The sequence below is a fragment of the Maniola hyperantus genome, chromosome 8 (genome assembly GCF_902806685.2).
Source record: "Maniola hyperantus chromosome 8, iAphHyp1.2, whole genome shotgun sequence".
NCBI lineage: Eukaryota > Metazoa > Arthropoda > Insecta > Lepidoptera > Nymphalidae > Maniola > Maniola hyperantus.
In genome coordinates, this window is record NC_048543.1 from 5212155 (window position 1) to 5236033 (window position 23879).

Below are 23879 nucleotides of genomic sequence, written 5' to 3' on the forward strand. Positions count from 1 at the left end.
CAAAACCACTAGAATACAAAGTAAAAAATAACTTTTGTTTCACGGTCGGTTTTTTTAATATTTTTTTTGTCCGTCAAAATAGATCGCTTATAGTAAGTACACCGTATAAAAGCAGCCCCCCCCGAATAGCCGAGGATATAATCGACAGAGCGGACCGCACAACAGTAGGGGGTTCCCTCGAAACAAATAGAACTAACGTTCCAAAGCAAGTCGTGCGTGCACACAGCGCATTTAAAGTCCGCGGCGTTAACTCTAGTTCGCTTTCGGTGAACATTTATTGCACACAAGTCGCACGTTTACGTTGTCCGTGGCACTGTGGACATTTATTTATCTAAAAATCTGACTTCGTACGCTTCGAGAATTTTCGTTTCGTCCGTGGACAAAAGTCCCTCGCCTGCGCAGGCCCTCCCTAAAATCTTTCAGTGAGTGGACGTCTGTACGAATGATGATGATCTAATTCAATGAGATTAGGTATGTGCCTACCCACTTTGGGTAAAATGACTGAACAATTTCTAGTTATTATATCATTGGAACAAGTTGGAACATTGGAAAGAAGTTCTGCGGATTATAAAAGAAGCATTTATATAATCCACTCTTACAAAATTGTTATCGTACAGGAGATATAGTCCGATGACCCTATCAAACGACTCCAATTCTGCAGTACGACATTAGTTGGCCACCGAAGTGTCCAGATTTAACCCCTGCCGATTTTTTCTTATGACACTATCTGAAAAGTAAAGTTTACAATGCGTTATCTCACATTAAAGCGCATAAAATCCGCCATTTTGATTTTTTAAGAATTTCAGCTTCCATCAAGACAAATCTATCATATCATTCATCAAAATCGGTTGAGCCGTTCAGTAGTTACAAGCGGACATATATACAATATTAATATATACAGGTCAAACACATAGCCCTCCTTTGGGCTTCGCCGCAGTCGGGTAATTAAAAAAATGCTTAAGTGTCATCATTACAGCGTTTATTAATAGCCATCCACTCAAATTACATGTAAATTGTTTTTAGATAAGTACATAAAAATCAGGTAATAAATACTTGTAATCAAATAACATTTTACAAATGTTAAATGCAATAAAATAGAGCACAATTTAAGTAAGAATCTATAATAATAAAGGGTTTATTGTAATGTCAGTGACCAATTCTGTTGTACTGTACCTACATAATCTCTAAATTGATAGGCCTAAAATCTAGTGCTATTTTTTTTCGTCCGTCGTTCGTGATGGAAGAGATATCAATACATTTAGACAAGCTAAGCAGATTTCTAGTTCCATGTTTAGACCTGTCACTTTACAGATTTTGTTCAACAGAAGTAGCCTCATTGTAGCTAGGTATAGGTATTAAACTATAAAACCATAAAATAATAGCCAGACGGGTCAGATGCTCAAGCATGATTTTCACAGGGCATACAATCTTGTGAATTTGATCTAGTCTACTAAAAGTCTTCCAATTAATAATATCTGATTAGTGCTACTCTTTGATCTCGTAATACACCTTTCGTATGTTTGTTTTACTCGTTATGCACAAAATATTATTACAACACTATTAATATATATATAGCTATTCGTGCTGATTCACTGACTGACTCACTTATTTGTTCACCTCTCCTGAACATTTTTGTATGAAAAAAAAATTTTGACTGATGGTTTCGTATAGAAGACAAAAATTCATTCGGAGGAAAAATAAGGAGAGAGCTGATGATTGAGGACACAGAGTACATTATTGAGGATTTCGGAGACGGGTGAAGAGCACGCTTAAGGTATTGAAGATATGGGTTGCTTGCTATGCTTGAGCAAATGTCACTCGAAACGTCATTTAGACAAGGTCCGCTTTTTTGAAAAGCCAACGCTGTATGCTCGCGAACCACTTCAGTGGTCCGCGCACCCTACTAGTTTTTTATAAGCCCATTATTTTAAAGTTTGACATTTCTAGCTGTCATTTCAGTCTCTGGGATTAAAAAATAGACCACAGTTGCCTTCATCTGAGTTGCCCGTCGATTGAGGTGCCGGTCAACTCGTCGATCGTGCGTAACTGATGCCCGCGGTGCTCGACCGTTTTCGATGTTTTTAACGCTCTGTCGGCGCGGAACCAATCAATTTTCGATAGAACCAACTAACTGACAAAATAATAAGTAAGTATATAACTACTACCTATTTGAATTTGGTGGGAAATGGAATATTTTAATTGCATATCAGGTCCCTATAACATTGAATAATTATATTATATAAATAAATGTAAGTAAGTACCTACCTACTGATGAAAATGTAAAGTATAAATTAAAAATACACAGTAAGTTCATTATTTCTTGAAAGGCGGCTACAGACTTAATTCTAATGTTGCAATTTAGTTATTTTTTCAAGCATTAAATAAAATAATATACTTAAATTAGGTATAAAAATCATGAAAAATTTATCTGGGAATTTATTTTCTCGGATTTTGAAACCCGAATTCCCGAGTTCCCACATAGAAACAACCCAGCACCGATCAAAATAATGTATATTCATTAGGTAGAAGTTAGAACGACCTTTAGGTATAACGACGCACGAAATGGGTCATTCCGATAAAAAATCCGTTTTCTATGAAGTTGTCAAAAAGTATGATAATTTGGCTAATTCTGTTGTACATACTCTCTAAAATAATACCCAAGTCTAAATATAATGCTATATTTTTCACAATATTCCTTGCGGAAAAGGAAATATTATACATCGACCTTTAGATAGCAGTTTCGTAGAGCATCGTCTGTCGTTGCGACCGACAAAACGTCACATCGATATGAGCGACAGAGACAACGTTCTACGAAGCCGAAGTCTTTTTCTAAAGGTAGATGTACAATGGGGCCGATTCTCTTGTACACAATCTCTAAACTAAATCAAATTAACGGGTCTAAATCTAGTGTTATCCTTTTCCACAAGCAACATTGTGAAAGGGCTAGCAATAGATTTAGACGAGCCATTTTAGTTTAGTTTAGAGATTGTGTTCAACGGAATTAGCCACATTGGCACCGATTCTAAGCACAACCTAATTTTAGAGTATTCGCATCCTCTTCTTACTATTGTAATATGAAAAGGACAGAAGCAGTTTGACATTTCTAAATTTAATTTTTAGATGTTAAAACCCGTGATTTTAGCACGCACTCGCGAACCTACTGTTTAAATTTGTATTGTGCACTAAAATTTAGAGTCTTTAAATGTGAAAGTCATGTTCCGTTCCTTTTTTAGCATTAGTAAAAAGAAAAGGATGCAGATACTCTAAATTTAGTTTAGAGAGAGATTAGAGAATCGGGGCCATTATGTCCTGCAGGCTACTGTATCGTTAGTTTAAGACCCGTCAATTTAGTTTAAAGATTATGTTTACAGCAGAATTAGCCACGGCCATCAAGTAATAAAAGCGAGTTACAGCCTGCATAAATTAATGTTCAGAATGACCATCTAGTGTGTTGCACTCAGAGGTCATTGACATACTCCCTTTAATAGGGCGTAAGTAGGTCACAATAACATTAATTACCTCCGAAATACGCATTTTGATTGGCACTAGGTAAAATTTAGAACTTTTTTGTTGTTATAGTCTATATAATTTTAAACAAAAATTAAAGTACACCATAAACAAATTATCAAGATTTAAGACTAAATAAACTGTAAAGTATTATAAATTCTAGCATTTTAAGAATTTGTTACTTCCTAAACTTACGTTTACTAAACTACAGTTCGCGGCTGAAAGTAATGTACATCGACCTTTAGAAGGAGATAGCAGATTTGTAGAGCATTTTCTCTGTCGTTGATACCGGTAGAACGTCATATAGGTATAAGGTATGAGAGACAACGCTCTACAAAGCCGAAATGTCATTCTAAAGGCCGATGTGCATTACTTTTCATGAAAGAAGTCCCGCGGTGATTTTTAGAACTATGATGTCGGCGGACTAATGTTGGCGGTGATTGTCGGCCATGTTGTCGTTCGTCGATGTTATCAAGTTCGTTTGTTGTGGTAGATTTTTGTGAGCTTTTAACTAGCTTAGTGCATTTTAAAGATTGTTTACAATGCCATTATGTCACGCGATTACAGCGCTGCGTCTGAGGGACTTCTTTCATGAAAAGGACTTTACATTACTTTCTGCCACGTACTGTAATATTGCCTACAATGATATCGACGGATGATTTCGTCCGAATGGAATCAAATATAATTTAGTTTAATTAAAGAAATGAATACACAATATTCAGTAGCTACATATATAAACTTTGTCACACTCTTTAATGAATAAACATTTTACTAAAGCTGCCGATATTTAACTTTAAAGTCTTTATAGCTACCTATGATTGCGTTTAGTTTTTGGAATCTTATTGATACGGAATAAAACTTTGTATGGCAAGTCGCCAGGACCACAGGTTTAAAGGACGATTGGACAAGTTAGCCAGCATAACCAATAAAAACCACTTGCCCATGAAATGAAAGCTCACACTCTTCAATTTTTATTATTGGCAGAACGCTGTAAACCACCAGAGAAAAAACCCCTGCAATGCAAGTACCATAAGAACGTGCAGTTTTTACTAGTATTCATTGTAATTATAAACTCTCCACACTGCAAAGGTTCTGCTTAGGTATTACTCTAAGGTTAATCAATTAATTACCCAAGTGATAAGCTGCCAAAAATGCAGTGCAGCATGAACCATTGTTGATTTTTTCACAATAAAATATAACTTTTAACGTCCCCGACTGTACGTATGTACAGTCGGGGACGTTAAAAGTATTAGTAGTACCGTGGTTTTATGAGATAAACTACTGTGTTACAGTAACTGTAGGTTATAAGCAATAAACTAACATACATTACAACTCTAATGGTCATCAGGCCAGAGTTCATGCAAAAATGCCAATGGTCCTTTGTTTCTATCCCTTTCACAATCCTACCAGCGGAAAAGGATAGCACTAGATTTAAATCTGTCCGTTTAGTTTAGAGATTATGTGTAAAAAATTCAACTAAAATCATTTTAGGTACTTTTACTTTAAATCTTAGTATGAATTCAAACTTAAAGTTTCACGTAACGTTCATCATACGCATATCAAACGTTGTAAAAAGGCCTATTCTCATTTAATTTAAAATTATAAATAAGTACAATTATGTACTTATAGTTACAATTAATGTTAAATTCTAATGGCAGTACGAAACTAAAATTAAGTCCCCAACAACATAAGCCCTTATTCTTACTTAAAGACAGTCATAAAAATTTCTTTATATAGTACCTTCATAATTCTGAACGGAAATAATCACGCGTATTTAACTCCTCACACGCCATTTCAACTTTTTGTGTCAAATTTCATGTCAAAAGTATGTACGATTTAGGCTCAGGATAGGTGGGTGAACCCCATAGAGATAGTATTCATCCAAGGTGAACCCAGGGTGAACCGTGCTTTTGACATGACAGTTGACCCATAGAGTTAAAGAAAAAGAAATCATTAATTTTTTTGATTTATGACACATCATCTATGATAAGTATCGATACTACCACGTTACAACATGTAGCCCTGTTTTTCATTCTTAATTATAATATTTATATAGTTAACTATTTCAATAAATTACTTGATTAAACTAGAACAAGCGTAAAACTATTTAAGTTTCACATTTGCAACCAAAATTCGAAAGAGAAATCTAAGTTTTCAGTCGAGATTTAACATTTTTAATTACCTTAGGTTAAAGAGTATAGTATTATATCAAACTAGTATACTTCGACGTATTGGACATTTAATAATACTTTTATAATGCATGCATGCATGCAATATATTTACTATAACAGATATGTAACATACCATAATGGTACATACATTATTCTATTATAATGTAACATTATGATATGCTTGTTCATTAAAATTATTGTAATTGAGATAAATAAAAAAATATTTTTATTATAAACTCAAGCTCACACACTTGTACACTGCTTCATTTAAGTACTTATGTCGTTTATATCATATAAAATTAATTATTGCGCATAAATCAATTATTTATTTGTTTACAAAATTTACATTAGTGGAGCCTACGTGTAGCGCCGTTGCAAGAACTTCACCGACACTAAGGGTAAGATCGCAATGCAAATTATCAACGCGCGATTTTTTCCGCAGAATTCTGTGACATATGGAAATTGTATGCAGTCGCACGCACTCGCAAAAAAATAATACGCGCGAACAGCTTCATGCAATTTCCATGTCACAGAATTATACTGAAGAAATCGCGCAGTGATATTTCGTAGTACCGACACTTATAAAAACCGATTATTATAGTGTCTATAATATTCTTGCTTCTGCATTAGATACCCTGGTGATTATAGTAGTCTCAAAATGATGTTAGGGCAAGTTTGTAAGCGAAGGAACATTATGTCTATTCAATGGCGAGGCTGGCCAGGTCAAGGTCGGGCGGCGGCGGCAGGCCGGGCTGCAGCGTGACGGCCACGCCGCGGTTGAGCGACACTGCGGGGTAGAACGCGCCGCGCAGCCCCGTGAACGCAATGTCGCCCTGTTGATAATATTTCCACGCTTGTACATTACTATAATAATCGCTAATAGTTGCTGTATCGATTATGATGAAATTGAACGAATGTGCTATCGGTAAAATGTTAAATGAGCCGCGGCCCATGGATGTGCGTACTGCGTACCTGCGGCCGGTCGTCGACGGTGAAGCGCAGCGTGCCGCGCGTGAGGTCGAGCAGCACGCCCACCGTGGAGCCGGCCGCCACGCCGCCCGCCGCACGCCCGCCGTGCGCGCCGCCGTGCACGAACCACGAGCGCGACCCGTCGATGTACATCGCCCAGCCCAGTGCGTCACTCCCTGGGAAACGCATACGGAGAACTTCAAAGATTTATCACTAGTTATATATTATATAAATATATACATTTTTTTAAAGAATATTAGTCATGGTCAACATGGTCAACATGGCTAATATTCTCCCATTTCCCCTCCAACTATGCATAAAGCTTGTGCTAGGAGTTGATAATATTATATGTATATGTAATATCTGTAATTATATATAATTATTACAGATGTTAACAATAATGTTAACATCTGTAATTTGTTGAGTATAAAAAATATCACATACCGAGCATTTTATCGCGGGCTACCTCAGCCCGCGCGATGCCGAAGGCGGGGTCGGCGTTGCCGTCGTAGTGGTCGACGCGCAGGCACCAGTAGTGCACGCCGCGCGCCAGCGGCTGGTCGGCGAGCGCCACGCGCGGCTGCCAGCCCGCGGCGCGCGCGCGCAGCCCCGCTGCGTCCACGCTCAGCCCGCCCTCGGCGCCCGCACAGCGCGCGTCCCACGTGAACCACGCCACTGCAACAGCGCAAACAAACATACTGTGAGATACCTACATAGTCCAAATTACATGGTCTCGTACGAAGCGATTTGCTTATTTAGTATTTTAAGTTTCCCCAACACCCAGAGCAGCGAGGCAGTATAGTCGTGATAAAAACGTGTTCTTATTTGACATAAGTAGTTTGTTTTTCTTGATTTTAGACTTACTTCACGGTTATCTTACTTGTACGCGGTGAGAGTCTTAAGCACAGCCTTTCAGATATTTCTGTGAAAACTTATGCCTTTAGAATGTACACACCTGGTGATGTTTGTAGGCCGATGACTTCACTGTAGGGCCCTTCCCCCGCGCCGTTAAAGGCTTTCACACGGGCACTGTACAGCGACGCGTAGTGCAGTCCGTCGATGGTGCACACGGTCTCACGCCCGCAGTACACTTCCTGCCCATGATGGTACATTGTCATATATGTGGTACAGTATGCGGCAGAAAATAATGTACCTTTAGAAAGAGATAGCAGTTTGAAGAGCATATTGTCTCTGTCGTTGAAACTGACAAAACGTCACATAGGTATGAGAGACAGAGATAACGTTCTACGAAGCCGAAATCTCATTCTAAAGGCCCACCTACATTATTTTCTGCCGCGTACTGTAAGTAGGTTTCTACAAGCCAATTGACGTTTGTAAACCCGAGCTGTAGGGGAGCTGTAGGAGTACTTTTGATAAAAAAGCGAAGCGAAAAGTCGGTATCTTGCTATAGCATGAAAAAAGTACATACCTAAGCTGTCTTACGACCGAAATTAATAGTTAACAATAATCAATCTATCTGTAATCCGTCGATAGATTACTATTAGCAACATTTTAGTTGTTAAACAAGTTGGACTCACACACAAACAAGATTATGTGCTTTTTAATTCACATTTAAATTCACATTTGAAATTTTTATTATTCGTTGTTATAGCGTCAATAGAAATATTATACTCTGTCAAAATTACAACCCTCTACCTATTACGGTTTATTTACTAGGGAGATACAGCCCATTGACAGACAGACGGACGGATGAAAAGCGTATAAGGCTTAGTAACAGGGTCTTCTTACCCTTCGAGTATGGAACCCTAAAATATCATTTTGAGAAATAACGTTGTTGAGTATTATATTGACAAATTACATATAGGCTTGATTATTTAATAACTTCGGGTATTAGGCCAGTGCTCACCCGGAAGGGTCCGCCCAAGCCGTCGTCGAGCTCCAGCACGTAGCCACGCACGGCGCGCGGCGCGGGCGGCGCGCGCCACGCCAGCGTGCACGAGCAGCCGCGCGCCGCGCACGCCTCCACCGCCATCTCGGGCGCGCCCGGCGCTGCAATCATGCACATGCCATGATCTTTCGACAACTTACAACCGTAGCTCATAAACAAGCACCTGTCATAATCTAGTGGTGAGGCCGGGGGCTCTATCTCGGGCACGTACCCCGAACTTTTTAAAGTTATGTTCGTTTCAAGCAATTCACTTTATAAAGTAGATAAGTCTTTATTTAAAATTCATTTTCTGTTCTTTTTTGGCAATATTAAAAAGCAAAAGATCAGTAGTCTAAATTTAGTCTAAGGAAATCATCAGAATCGACGCCTTTTTGTAATCCTACTATAGCTTACCTGGTGATTTCATTTCCTTCTCTGGAGCTGCATTCCAGTGTTAGATAAATAAGTAATTATTTAATTTTTTTTAAGTGAAATAAAATAACAATGGGCGAACACGCCGAAATATGCCCGTATACGCGAGTCTGGTTTTTTGAAGCGAGTAATGTAGCGCGCGTGTAAGCGCGTATGCTGAAACGACCGTATACGCGCAAAAAATATGCTAGTCTGAAACCGCCCTAAGAGCCATTACGCACAGTCAACTAGTTGCGCGGCAACTCAGTCGACGGCGACCGTTAGAATCTATAATTCATACAGAAGTCGCCGTAGCGCACGAAGTCGCCGCAAATCCGTGTGCATACACACGGCGACTTCCATATAATTTTCAGATTCTAACGATCTATTCTACGACTAATCGACCATGCGTAATATGTCTTAGATGCTAACTAAAAACTATACTTACGTATGCATTCCATAAAGTTTATAGTTTTTACAGTTCTCAGCACAGGCTCAATGTCGAGTGTCAGGGCGGGCGGAGTTGGAGGTGCCTCCAATGACGACCGAAGTCCCGATGCAGTCTCTTGTGCTCGATCTGTTAGTATCTTACCCACCTGTCAAACAAAGTATTATTTTAAAAGAAAGTTTATTTTGTCAGGCTATGTAACTAATTTCGTTATGTCAAACTTAAAAGTGTTTTATTTATATTTCCTGTGGAAACTCCTTGATTTTCCTGCATAAAAAGTAGTAGGCTATGTCCATTCCTGGATGCAAACTATCCCTGTGCCAAATTTCGTCAAAATTGTTCAAACGGATGGGCCGTGAAAAGCTAGCAGACAAACAGAGAGAGACATCACACATCACAATATTAGTATGCAAATATGGCCTAGATGATTGCCAGTGAGTTTGTTCAAATCAATTTAGGTTTTTATGAATCCTTTGGGAACTGTTTGATTTTCTGGGATAAAAAGAATCTATGTCCCTCTTTGGGATGGATTCTGTTTCTGTACCAAATTTTGTCAAAATCGGTTATAGGCTGTGAAAAGCTGTCAGACAGACACACTTTTGCATTTATAATATTAAATACTAGCTTATGCTCGCGACTTTGTCCGCGTGGACTACACAAATTTCAAACCCCTATTTCACCCCCTTAGGGGTTGAATTTTCAAAAATTCTTTCTTAGCGGATGCCTACGTCATAATAGCTATCTGCATGCCAAATTTCAGCCCGATCCGTCCAGTAGTTTAAGCTGTGCGTTGATAGATCAGTCAGTCAGTCAGTCAGTCAGTCAGTCATTCAGTCAGTCATTCAGTCAGTCACCTTTTCCTTTTATATATTTAGATTTATGTCAATGTGCTTAAAAAATTCAATTGCAGTAGTTACAAGGATGTTGAGGGCTGTGTGGTAGACGCAAATAGCACCTAATGCTATCCTGATGCTATCAGTCAACTATGCTTGTTTTTCGATGCTTTTGTGTGTGAATTTCGGTCTGAATTTGTCCTCTATCTACTTTTCCTCTACTAATTTCGATTTAAAATTAAAATAAATAAAACCGACCTGCAAAAATGCTGCATGATCCGATTCTTTTAAAGCTTCAATTGAAAAATGTAATAACGCTGTTGCTTCGTGGACTTTTTGTGCAGCTTGTGACATAAAAGATCGCATGTTTGCTACGGCTTCCGTTCTTGTGTTGCGTGCTGCTCTGATTAGTTCATCTCTCCTTCTTTCTATGGCTTGTGTGATTTCCAAGCAGGCTTGATCTATTTGTCTTTCTAATTCCTCACAAGATTCCTAGAATAAAGAGGTTATCTTTCTGAGGTTACACAACTAAGCTTAAAATTTGAAACTTTATTGCTGTCATACCTAAGTCTGGGACAGCTGTTTAGCTCTATTATGTGCCAAATGATCTAAAGCAGTGTATATGACACTGTGATACAAAATGCTGACATGTGAATATCATCATCATCAACTGATAGACATCCACTGCTGGACATAGATCTCTAGTAGGGGCTTCCACACACCACGGGCTTCCGCCGCCTGAATCCAATGGCTTGAGAACCCAATGTCTATCGGTTTTCTTAACTATTTGTCCTGCCCATTGTCTCTTCAGCTTTGCTACCCCTTGAGCTATGTCGGTTACTCTAGTTTTTTCATTTTATTCAGACACAAGTTAGCCCTTGACTGCTAACCTGGTGGTAAGTGATGATGCAGTCTAGATAGAAGCGGGCTAACCTGGAAGGGATATGGCAGTTTTTACTAAACCCTGCCCCTTTTTGTTTCTACATGGCATCATACCGGAAAGCTAAACCGCTTGGCAGCACTGTAACTAGCCATGGCCGAAACCTCTCACCAGACCAGACTAGAAATTTAGAAATTATAAAATTCCAAACCCCTGCCGGACCTGGGACCTCCCACTAACAAGACCACAGTGCTTACCACTGCGCCAGGGTGGTCGTCAAGTTCTCCTACATGTGAAGGCAAAATACGTATTTTGTTTCATTTCAACGTTATTTAATGTGCATTAGGAAAACATTTGTGCCAATGAGATCTCTTTTTTCATTGTACACTAATATTTGTAAAAAGGTAAAGTTTGTACTAATGATTTATTTCTGAATTTTTTTCACTCATAGATAGCTACATTATCTCTGAGTGCTAATACACTATTAATTATATCACACTGACATAATAGCAGGAGAAAGCTAGTATTAAATACATACATTAATCTTATCGCCTGATCCTTTGACTAGTTGTATACATTCAGTCATAGCTTTGGCTTCTTCAGATAGTTGCTGGAGTGTTTGAGATAGTTCAGTCTGAAATTGGACATAATTACTTAATAAAAATAAATGAAAAAGATTAGAATATAAGCAATGATTTATAATTAACATTTTCAATTAAACATATTTTATAAAAATTAATAAAATTACTTCAGTGAAAAGAAATGCAAATTGTGGAACCAACTCACTTTGACATGACTTTTCCCACTACATTTTAACATGGGTTTTTCAAGGGTTGGATCAACACATTCCTGAAAAGCCATCAACACATTGGTGGTTCCTTTGGTACTGCAAATGTTCATGGGCAGCAGTAATCACTTAACATCAAGTGACTGGTCTGCTTGTTTGCTTGCTATTTATATAAATAAAAAAACATATATCTATACCTTATGAGTTCTAGCTGCACTAGACAAATGTTGTGTTTCATGCGATGAGTGTCTCTCAGCTAGACATCTTTGACATATAGGCAGCAGGCATGTGTTACAATACAGAACAGGCGGTGATCCATGGTCTGTGCATATCGTCCCCAATGCTCTGAGCTCGTGTTGAGCCAACGGGCCTCTAGTCGGATGCCAGGCGTCTCTACAGCTGCCACAATATCGCACGGAGCACTGCTCGCACCGAACTATGGCCACCCGCTTTTCACCTTCACACATTTGACAAGCTTCTTCAGCCGCAGGAGCCACCGTAACTCCGCCGAAACGTTCCACAATAGTTCGCATAACACGAAAAGGAGGGAGGCCCTCGGCTCCATTCTCGTCTAGAAATGCTTGTTTACCGCACAATGGACATGTTATACTAAATACCGCAGTAGGATACACTGGAGCGGCTGGGGTCCCTGCGTAACTATTAGGCCTTGAGCCACATACTACACCACTATCAGTCTCGCTCGACACAGATGCTTTGTCTGCTTCTTGATAGTCTGTATTCGAAGCAGATGCATTGTCGCTATCGCTTACGTGAATTTGAAGTGAAACAGCACATACACGACACAATGCATGCCCACAGGGAAGCAGAACTGGTTCCCTGTAGAATTCTTTACATATACACCTGAGCTCTTCTTCCATTTTGGAATTGATAACAATTAACTATTATAGATCATAATAATTTTATTTATCTTCGAGATTTGCTGAGTGAAGTTTAACATGTTTGTTTATTTATAAAAGATTGATCTCAAAAGAAAAACCCGATTTGGTAGCCTACAATGAAAATCTTAAAAAAAATAGTTTCCAAAAATATATACAGCAAACAGGGTGACCAGAATCAAATTAAAGATCCTGCTAGCGCATAGCGGCTCATTTAAAAATTACTAAAACGTGCTAAACTATTTTGAAAAAATGCTAAAATTATGCTAACAAAATATTAATGATTTTAAGTTTTTAAGATTAATCGTGGTAAGTACTGTATGCCCGTAATCTACTTGATGCGTAGATGCTCTATGTACGACTTGTTGCCGAATGTAATACGGCAAGTATAACAAAATATTAACTCATGATTTATAGGGAAAATGAAATAAAATCTCTTATCTAACTAACTAATTATTGTTTTTATTTTTCAATCAGTAAATCTATGGAAAAAATATATTCTATTATAGAAAATAAATTAAAACCTAGATAAGTATACGTAGGTACATTTTTTATTTCTAAGCCATGCCTGTCCAAAATATTAAAGTTTTTTGTTTGTTTTGACTCTGGTAGAGACGTCATGATCCTATAATATATCAGCATGAGCTGATTTAATATACGCTCATTCAAACTTTAGAAAAAGCCCCGATTTCTTGGCTTTTGATGAAAACGTTGAATTGCTTGCTTCCTCTGACAATGATAATGTTGTTGGTCATGATAAATTATTTTCTTTTCACAAGATAGTTAAGATAGAAGACAACACAAGATAGTTTAACTAATAATATAAATAAGACTACCAGTGACTACAAAGAAGATTTTTTTATTCAGATACAAGTTAACCCTTGACTGCAGTGTCACTGGTGGTAAGTTATGATGCAGTCTAAGATGGAAGCGGGCTAACCTTAGTACGGCAGTTTTTATTGAGTCCATGCCCCTTTGGTTTTTATACAGCATCGTACCGGAACGCTAAATCACTTGGCGGCACGGCTTTGCCAGTAGAGTGGTAACTACTCACGGTCGAAGCTTCCCACAGACCCGACCAGAAATTTGGAAATTATAAAATTACAAATCCCTGCCAGGAATCGAACCCAGGACCTCCCACTAATAAAACTACAGTGCTTACCACTGCGCCAGGGAGGTCGTCAAAATAAAGATAATATTATAGGTAATTACCTAACCACATCGGCGTACGTCACTGGCTGGGATGCAGTTGATTGCTTCGGAGTTCCCGTGGGGCCGTGACCCAGTTGCCAGGCGACGCGCAGGAGCGCTGCCGCTGAGCTTTAGTGGGTATTCCGGTCGCCTCTCAGCCGGCGAGTCCCACATCCATACCTTCCTTCCAGCTGGCTGGTTGGGTAGCTGGCTAGCTTCCAAGTTCCAGCCCGGGGTTGCGTAAACGCATTTCCCAGCGATAAAAAAAGGTACCTAGTAGTTAGTTGCTTCTTTACGTTTCTTGTCACTTGTGTAACTCCAAATGCAATAATGCCGAATAATGTTAGATTTCTTCTAATGTTTATTGGACACTGCTAAAAACTGCCAATGTTTTGAAACTGCTACAAAAATATCTGCTAAGGCCTAAATTAGGGGTCGTCGTAACCTGCTAAAATTGTAGGATTCTCCTGGAATCTAATCTGGTCACCCTGACAGCAAAATGCAGGATCACAGACTAATAACATGGTGCTGATATACTTATTGTTCTGAGTGGGATATTGGCAGATATTGGTCTGTGGTTGTCACTTTCACTTTGACAGTTTGAAAACAAAACCAAACAAAACGAAAACAAACAATTGCAATTTGCAGCAATTTGCTGATTTGCATCTTGCCTCCAATCAAAACAAATCGGTACCTATTGTTAAAAATATAAATTCAGGTTAAATTAAGTTGTAATAGTTAAGCGATTAAGCGAGGGGCTGGAGCTTTGAGCACTGGCCTCCTTTCAACTTTCAACTGAGGAAACTATTCCGTTTCAATTATTTCAGTGTCTTTAATTACCTACTCTGGAAATTTTTACTACCCTGAATTCAATTTCAATCAATTTTCATTGCGATTTGGGATGCGTTGGGGTCACAACTTCACAAGTCACAACTCAGATTTGTTTTATAATAGTTTCTGTCATAGACTAATAATTATATTACAATTTCGATGGTTTCTGTTCGATCAATAGAATGGATATTTATTTTATTTAGCCTTTAAATTTTTATTTTATTTTATTATGGAATCAGTATTGTCTTCCGACGATAGTTGCGATCGTGAAATAAAAAGTTTGAAACATCAATTAACCGGTAAGTGTAACAAACCATGAACTGATACAAAAGTTTTTAAGAATACCTACCAAGCAATTTCTCAAATATCAAGATGGTCTTAACTCTTAATATCTATTACACCAGTTTTGCAAAAGTTATTTGTCATATTATTTTATCTAATAAATAATATTTTTTTAAGTACCTATGTAAAGTCTGTAAAGACACTTTTTTTTTTAGAATATGGATTGGATGAAGATAATTTAAGTAAAGAGGAAATGGTAGATTTACTTAAAGCTCTTACATACTCAAAGACAATAATACAAGAAGAGGAGGCATCAAAAACGGTAACTACCTTTAATATTTAATACCTACTAGATGATGCCCGTGACTTCATCCAAATTTATTTGGATTAAAAAAAATCCTGTAGACACTGATTTTCCAGGACCAAAAGTATATAGATAGCCTTCTGCAATCTATCTCTACATCAAATTTAAACAGATGGGCTGTGAAGAATTATAAGACAGACAGACACACTTTTGCATTTATAATAATACTAGCGACCCGCACCGGCTTCGCATGGGGTGCAATGTAGATACTAATGTGGTGACAGTGAGGAGTGATTCTTCCGACATTTTGTTCAAATATCGTCATATTTCAACAAAGTAACACAAACCAATATTAAACTATACCTATAAACCTTCCTCTTGAATCACTCTATCTATTGGTGAAAACTACATTAAAATCCGTTGCGTAGTTTAAAAGATCTACGCCTTCATACATACAGACAGCGGGAAGCGACTTTATTTTAGACTGTAGAGATTACTCCAAATGAATTTCTTTTGTTAATTAGGTATATTATGTAATTTGATGAGCCCAGCTTTGCATGCGGGCTCTAAATATTACTATGTATATAGAAAGTGTTATATAAACTTACATAAAAATTATTTAGGTGCTTTATACAGACTGCTTCGGCAGGCTGATATTAATACTATGTATTAAAACTATAATCAAATGGATTTTATACATAAAAATAAACTGTTATTTTATTTGAAATGTTACAGGCAGATGTTGGAGCCTGCAAAACACCTCCAAAAGTCATAATGAAGAGAAGATATTTGAACGTAAAAGATAGGCGCATGCCTTGGAGTCTTTTTCCAACCCCCCTTACACCAGCAGAGAAAGCAAGGACCCTTGCTGCATACATAAAAGTAATGTCAATAAATAATTATCGTCAAGCAAGACAATCTGTCAATTTAGCTTCTTGGCCATTGCCAATACAGATTGTTGAATCAACAAGAGTACAACCTCTTCGATCCACGAGGAGTGGTCGCTCGGTTCCTGTTTACACTGATTTTGATGATGATTCCTCTGATTTTGATCAAATAATAACAAAGACAAAGAAAAGAAAAGTATCAACCAATGACCAAATTGAAGTAGTGAATACAAAGAAAGGGTTAAGTTTAAAACGTAAATTGCCAAAAGATGAAAATAATAGGCCCATGAAAGAAGCCAGAATCATTGAAATACATAAAATTGAATTGGATAGTCATGATGTCTACTCAATTGAAGACTGAAAGTTTTAGATAATAAGTTATTTGAAGTATATTAGTGCATGTTATGTTTATTATTATAAATTATTAGTATTATAATAAGACACAAGATAATAATAATGATGTTGGTTGTCAAAAAATGTATGTGAAAAATTAGTGCTCATCCATGATTGCGATTAAGTTATTTATGTACTTTACTTATTTGAATTGGACACTTTTTTGTTTTTTTTTTTTTCATTCAATAAAATTTATTAAATAAACTATTAATAAACTTAAATCTAAAAAAAAACAACAATAAATTAAAACTAAAATAAATTAAATTAAATCTAAAACCTCATCGAGACCACCGCAGCGAGGCATTGTACCCAAGATGCTGGCAGCATTACCCCTTTGGATGGCCAAACTAATAGGCTACTTGACTCATATCTAATTTCGTCCAATAAATGATTATTTATTATAGTATTTTGCGTAAGACAACGAAATATATCAATAACAATTATTAAAAACGCAGGATGGATATATAAATCCAATTTTAAAAAATACAGTTTTTTTTATTTGAAACGCAGAAAACGCTGTCAGCCATAATGTGACGTCATTAAATATGTAAACAAAGAAATGTCATCCCTATGTAAACTAGTATAGAAGTCATGTTTATTAAACTTTGGGAAGTTATGCTGTTGTTTACAAATGCATGACGTCAGAGCACAGATAATCTATCGGCCAAACATGGCCGACAGTGTTTTCACCTGACTAAGAAAAATATATTTTTAAATTAAAGTTTTACGGTTTTTAGGGCGCAAAAAAATATAGTGTTAATTTTTTTGATCTAATAGGACAAATATCAACCATTTAAGACCTACTTAAAAAAAGTGTCAACTAGCCTATTCTTTGACCAAGGTAGCTGCCAGCTCTCGGGTCCCCAGTTGACTCGATAACTCTTTTCGCAATTTCTTCAAAAAGAGCTTGAGCCCCCGGATTTTGTATTATTTAATTTGATTTGGATTGTAAATTTAATTTGATTTGGATTTTGGCGGCTGTGACTGGTGATTGTTATTTCTAATTTTTCTTTACAACACAGTGTCGCTGCAGGGCACAGTCTCCAAATTACTTTGCCTTCAGTAAAAAACAATTTGAAAAAGTCCAAGCATAAAAACCTTAGTAATGGGGAGAGTCAATAAAATTTTTGTCCTGTCAGGAATAGTTTCTTAACTGACTGATATGACAGACAATACACAGCTTCGGGTGCCTTCAAATTTGCCGAAGCGGGAGTTGGAGCGCGGCTGCAGCGCTGCGGCGGCGCTCCTTTGTAAATCCATATAATTTGGATCGATGAACTGACACTCAAGAAGTAGGTGAGCACTATATTTAAGCCTACTAGCTGATGCCCGCGACTTCGTACGCGTTGATTTTGGTTTTTAAAAATCCTGTAGGAACTATTTGATTTCCCGGGATAAAAAGTAGCCTATTTCACGCTCCAGCAGGGCGATTGTCTAAAACCTGCATCAATCATTATTACAATCTCAATTGTTCTGATTGGCTGAATTTGTGCGATTCTTGTTGCATCAATGCATTGTGGCCAATAGTGAGCGAGCATTAACCAATCAGAGATGATTGCGATCGTGACATTGTAGCTGTCAAACAACCGCGGTAGGGCCACGGGTCTTTAACTATACCCATGCAACGCCATACGACGTGATTGAAGGACTAACCAACAAACAAACACACTTTCGCATTTATAATAAGGGTAGTGATTACCTTCACACTTATTGATGATGCCATCTGTGTTTTCGGGAAGTTTTTGACAGTTGTTTGACACCTAGAAGTTTGAGGGACAGGAAGATAATTCCGCAATTCCGATGGCCGATAGAATAGAAGGACATTAAAATATTATTGGAAGATTCTGAGAACTAGGCAAAGGTTGATAATAACGTATTTTGTTTATCCAAGTGGCAAAAAATTTGGGCAAAAAAAAGCTTGACTTGTACAAAAAAAAGTTGACTCGTCATTATTAGTATTACTGATGAAATATCACAATTATTAGATTTACTCATATCAAATATTTTACTATTGTTTTTATTTTTAAAGTTTTATCTGCACAAATACATTTTCAAAAGCTAATTTAGTTCGAAAAGCCGATAGTCGTTGGGATCCTCAAGTGCTGGAATGGCGACCTCGCACCGGAAAAGGCAGCGTTCGAACACCTGTTTCAATCCTGTGGACCAATCCCGCCGGATTTAGGCGGCACAAAGCTGTGATGTGTGGAAGGATGGAAGAGACAGTGCGGGTACGCCCAGCAGTGAACGTTTATGGGTTGACGATGATATTGAAGTTTTGTAGACACTCCATAGTTGAAACAAAAACAAATCTCGTGTCAGAAATTAGAATCAAGATTGATGTATCAATTGATTTAAAATCAATTTCTGAGTATGATGAACCAACCCAATAAAAGCCAAGTAATTCTTGAGCTAAAATTAAGACAAGAACAGTTATTTAAGTTAGAGTAAGATTCAAGATAGTAGGTTATTTGAAGTCAGCCCGCTAGGCAAAGTCTGACCGATTGAAAGAGCTAATCACTTTATCGTGATTTCAAACGGTCAGATTTTATTTTAAGCTTCAGAGAAATAGGTTTTTTTTTTCATATTTTATTTAATTTAAGTATCTTTATTGCCTTTTGCCACCCAGGCGAAGCCAGGGCTCCTTGCTAGTCGATAATAATTTAAAAAATAGCAATAGTCTTGATTTGGACTGTTTTATGTAAATGTGTAATAGTTAAGTACCTAGTAGATTTATGTAATCTTTTTAGCGAAGCTTACAAGATTTGAAGGGAAATCTTTCTGGCAATAATTTCTAGTTATACCTGCATATTATTTGTTACTTACGATGCCTATAGGTAGGTGCATACGATCACTTTTGATTTTATGGTGATAGTAAAAAATGTGAAAATAAAATATTCCCACAGTTTTCTGACAGTTTTCATGCTACACACTTTGTTTTAATTGTGGATGTAGGAAATTATAATTCTTCAGTCAGTAGAAAGTGATCGTATGAAGCCTCATTACCTACTTCCATTCAAAAGTACTGTACCAAAAACATCGAGAAGTCAATTTTTAATTGTAACATCAACCATAAAATCGCTTTACCATCCAGGTTAATTCAGGTAGGTTAAACCTACTTATTAAGTATTCTGTGGTTGAATGTCGTATGCACAAATCACAATGTTAGGTATGCACTTCATAAAACTGCAACGTTCATTTTCGCTCAGTGTTCGCTACAAGACCTGTAATGCGCGACAGGTCGAGGTGGCAATCGGGGAGGGAACGCCGCCCGTCCGCACAGTCCCCGCGCTATCCCGATGCGGGCGAGCGGGGTTGACTTGAAGGTGTGCGGGGCGCCCCCCCCGCGTCATACCCCGATTGCCGTATCGACCTGTAGCGGACTATGTACATACATTTTATGAAAGTCTGAGCCATAGTGAAATTTTGATTTATTGTTGTTGTCAAAAATGGTAAAACAATTTTATGGTCAACTATACCTAAAATACGAAGGATAGGTATAAGTCCCGCAAATTGCTATTGCGCTAGAACCATGTCTAAACATCGAAATGACGCCATTTTGACGTCAGCCGAAATAAAAATATACCATCAGCTCAAAACTTCAGTCTAGTGCTGACTTCACTAAAATGGCGGCCACGCGCTTTAGGAATTTGCGGGACTTATTATAGATACTTGAGCGTGTGCTAGGAAAATTCTACTTAGAATATGACTACCTATAATTATTGTTTTGTTTTTCTTTATGGTTCCGAGTTCTGTTTGGCAGTTTTGGGGAGGTTGTAACTAACCTGTGGTCCTACCTAAGAAAACCCTGCCCTACATCACATACAGAACTACCTATAAATGTTACTCCTAATTTATTTTTAAAGTGGCACGTGCATCATCTAGCAGAAGGATCTTTTGGCAGTGTTGTGCCCATAATAAACCAAGAACTTTTAGAGTATCAGAAGTAATGAGTTCATCAGACAAATGACTTTACGGGGTTTGGGCAAAGGAAGTGGGTATTCACATATTGAAACCCAAATGATTGTAAGTGTAGGTGTTCGGGCTTTGGAAGTATGTAATCGCGCATTGAAAACTAACACATTATTTTGGAACGTGCGTTCGTGTATTGGATTTGTCTAATCAATCATTCGGTGGTTCGCGTATTGAAACCCAACTGTCTACCGTGTTCGGGCTTTGGAAGTATGTGTTCGCGCATTGAAAACTTAACATATTATTTTGAAACGTGCGTTCGTGTATTGGTTTTGTCTAATCAATCATTCGGTTGTTCACGTATTGAGTCCTATTAAGCATGAATCTAAATAAATAAATCTTCCTTTAGTTTGTATGGACAACAATCATGCCGTAATCAACGAGATTAACACATTAGTTAAAACCCGAATTTATTAGACGTGTGCAAGCTGTTCTCCGGTGAAGCAGGAGAAGAGCTTTGTGTATTGGCATCATTTACCTTATGGGTGAAAAGATTAAAAGATAAATGATGGTTGATCGCTCCGCCACGCCATCAACGGTGAACTTCTGCCTTCCCTTAGTATCCCATCTTTTGTTCTTGATTTCTCAAGTTATTGAGAGAGCAATTTATCTCATGAAATACCAACGAACAGTAGTTCCCCCCCCACAACACGTCATCATTTTTTATATAGCGCAACGTATGCAAGCATACTATTTAAAGCGGTGCGTCCCGCTTATGTTCAATCGAGAATAGACGATTACGAATATGATTACGATAATGATAATGATCATGAATATGAACATGAGTTGCATTTTTATCGTGGTGCATTCCCACATTTGATCTTTAGAAGATCAGAAAGATGAGCGGCAGCACTACGGTATCGCCGAAACGAGCTATATTCGCAGGCCAGACCCCAATCTTTCGAGTTGGTCGTGTATGCATTTGTATTAATATATTATTGCCATTCAGAAGGATATAATAACTATCCCAACACAATTTTAGTTTGTAGATGTATTTGTATTATACATGTAAGCGATAAAATATTTCACGTTAGAAATCACTTTAGCAAAAGATTCTCAGAGCACTGAAGCGCTAGGATTTCCTTTAGGCAGGACGTACAAACACCAGAGCGCTCCGACCCTCTCTCGCATGAGTGTCTTCAAACGCTAAAGTTGGTTTATGTATTTGTATTTATAAAAGCCATCAAAAGAGTGCAGAACTCCAAGCAATATCTGTTTAACATAGAGATCAACAGACCTATCTGTGTCTCTAGTCAATTCAATTCTAGTTTCAGACACATGCGCGGCCCTACAGATAAGAACGTATTCCTTCTGTGCACGTTTCCTTGCACTTAGCACTCAATGTATGCAAGCACCGCCGTGCCGGTGGTCCGTCAACACCCGCGACAACTCATTTGGCATTTAGGCATCGACCGCTGGGTCGTTCCCATGTACTACCTTCCCAACTGCAGTTTTCCTCGTTATACGAGTGTTTATAACGTTTTGTAAATTTGATCTTCAAAATAGTTATTTTATGTTTTTATGTGTTAGTACAGCATTATTATAATCTACTAAACTGATTTCATAAACTTTAACCTAATATTTTAGTACTCTTTTCAACAAATTTTCCTATTGCTTTATTAGTATGGGAGATCATTAGTATGGGAGTCCATGATTGTTACAAGGTGCTTCAAAAAGCTGCGTAGTTCTCTAACTTCCCTGCATAATATTATGGCAAAACAGACTTGCCAGCCAGTCTGCGGAGGCTTCGAGAATGCATTTTTAATATTTTTATTAACGAATGTTTAGCTCAAACGTACAGCTTAAACAGCTGAGCTACCTAGATTGTCTGTAAAACGTAAACTCACTGAAGATTTGGAGAAACTACAGCGGGTACTACCTTCTTATATAAAAACCTAAATCAACGCGGACGAAGTTGCGGGGAAAAGTTGATAAAATAATAATAGTATTTTGTCTGAATCTAATAGGTCGCAAGCGTGATAGCCAAGGTGCTATAAAATATACCTACTAGAAATTGAACCTTGACTGCACAATTTTGTATAAAGTTTTATCATTAGGTTAGAAATACTCGTAGGTCCTATCTGCCAACATTATATTGTAGAACCACTTTACAAACTTTCATTTTAGCAAGCACCTCCTTGCCCATCTATTCATGAGATATAGTTATCTATTGATTCGGACTTTGTATCTACATGATTTAACCTTAATAATAATATAATATTATTAAATAAATGCTAAAAAACCAGACAAAACATGTTTGCTTTTATCCGTTTTTAGGGTCCTGTACCTCAAAAGGAAAAAAGGAACCCTTATAGGATCATTTTGTTGTCTGTCTGTCAAGAAAACCTATAGCAGAGACTCCCGATTGGTGGTCCGCGAAACCCTGGGGTTCCGTGGAAGGGTCACGGGTTCCACGGTCTGTCCGAGAGTTACCTAAATAAGACGTTTGTGGAAAAGACTCATAACCGCGCCGCACCGTCACGCCGACACGGCAGTCTAAGATGGAAGCTACCCGGTAGGTATACTCCTAATCGGTTTCTACACGGCATCTTACCGGGAACGCTCAATCGCTTGGCGTTACGTCTTTACCGATAAGGTGGTAACTAGCCGCCGCCGAATCCTCAAATCGAACCGGGACCTCCAACTTTTAATTCAACAGTGCACGCACTGCGCCACAGAGGTAATTAACGTCAGTATTTCTTGTCACAATAAATGTTTTGCAATACTTATAATAATAATTATTTATCATTATCAAAATAGCCAGCTAGGGTTCCGCCAAAAAAAGTATGATCAATTGGGGTTCCATGGCCAAATAAAATTGGGAACCCCTGGACCCCCCCTTGACCTGAGATAGGGGTACTTCCCGTTGACCTAGAATCATGAAATTTTGCAGGTAGGTAGGTCTTAAAGCATAAGTAAAGGAATAAATCCGAAAACCAAGAATTTGTGGTTACATCACAAAAAAAAATTAAAACGTTTTCAAGAAACAATAATTTGCTAAAGCACAGATGGCGCTGCACTGTAATTTTAGCATTGACTTATTATTTGAGACAAAAATGATAGACAATCCATTTTTGCCTGCCTGCGGCTCTATTTTTAAACTCACAACTATGTTTCATAAACTTTATCTAGGTAATTTTAGTATTTTCTTGTTCAAGTACAGGATATGTGTCAATTTCTAATACCTATGTAGGAAGTTATATAGCCGTTTTTGCACAGCGTTTTTGACATA

General features: G+C 37.8%; 2 protein-coding genes across 3 annotated transcripts; one reads left to right on the forward strand and one right to left on the reverse strand.

Annotated features, from left to right (window-relative positions):
- Positions 1-962: 962 nt before the first annotated feature.
- Positions 963-13485, reverse strand: Trim9 (E3 ubiquitin-protein ligase Trim9). 2 transcript variants are annotated; one of them, XM_069500284.1, is made up of 10 exons: positions 12092-13485; positions 11646-11741; positions 10486-10719; positions 9395-9542; positions 8950-8976; positions 8515-8657; positions 7603-7741; positions 7092-7322; positions 6651-6823; positions 963-6511 (listed from the first exon to the last, which is right to left on the reverse strand). In XM_069500284.1, the coding sequence occupies exons 1-10, from the start codon at positions 12770-12772 to the stop codon at positions 6377-6379; spliced, it is 2007 nt and encodes a 668-aa protein (XP_069356385.1). In that variant the 5' UTR covers positions 12773-13485; the 3' UTR covers positions 963-6376. The 2 variants fall into 2 exon arrangements, with proteins under 2 accessions (XP_069356385.1, XP_034827235.1); XM_034971344.2 differs by lacking the exon at positions 8950-8976 and having other exon boundaries at positions 12092-13474.
- A 1087-nt stretch (positions 13486-14572) lies between these two features.
- On the forward strand, positions 14573-21895 carry LOC117984704 (uncharacterized). The gene is made up of 3 exons (XM_034971349.2): positions 14573-15111; positions 15310-15416; positions 16134-21895. The coding sequence occupies exons 1-3, from the start codon at positions 15042-15044 to the stop codon at positions 16644-16646; spliced, it is 690 nt and encodes a 229-aa protein (XP_034827240.1). The 5' UTR covers positions 14573-15041; the 3' UTR covers positions 16647-21895.
- The last annotated feature ends 1984 nt before the right edge of the window (positions 21896-23879 follow it).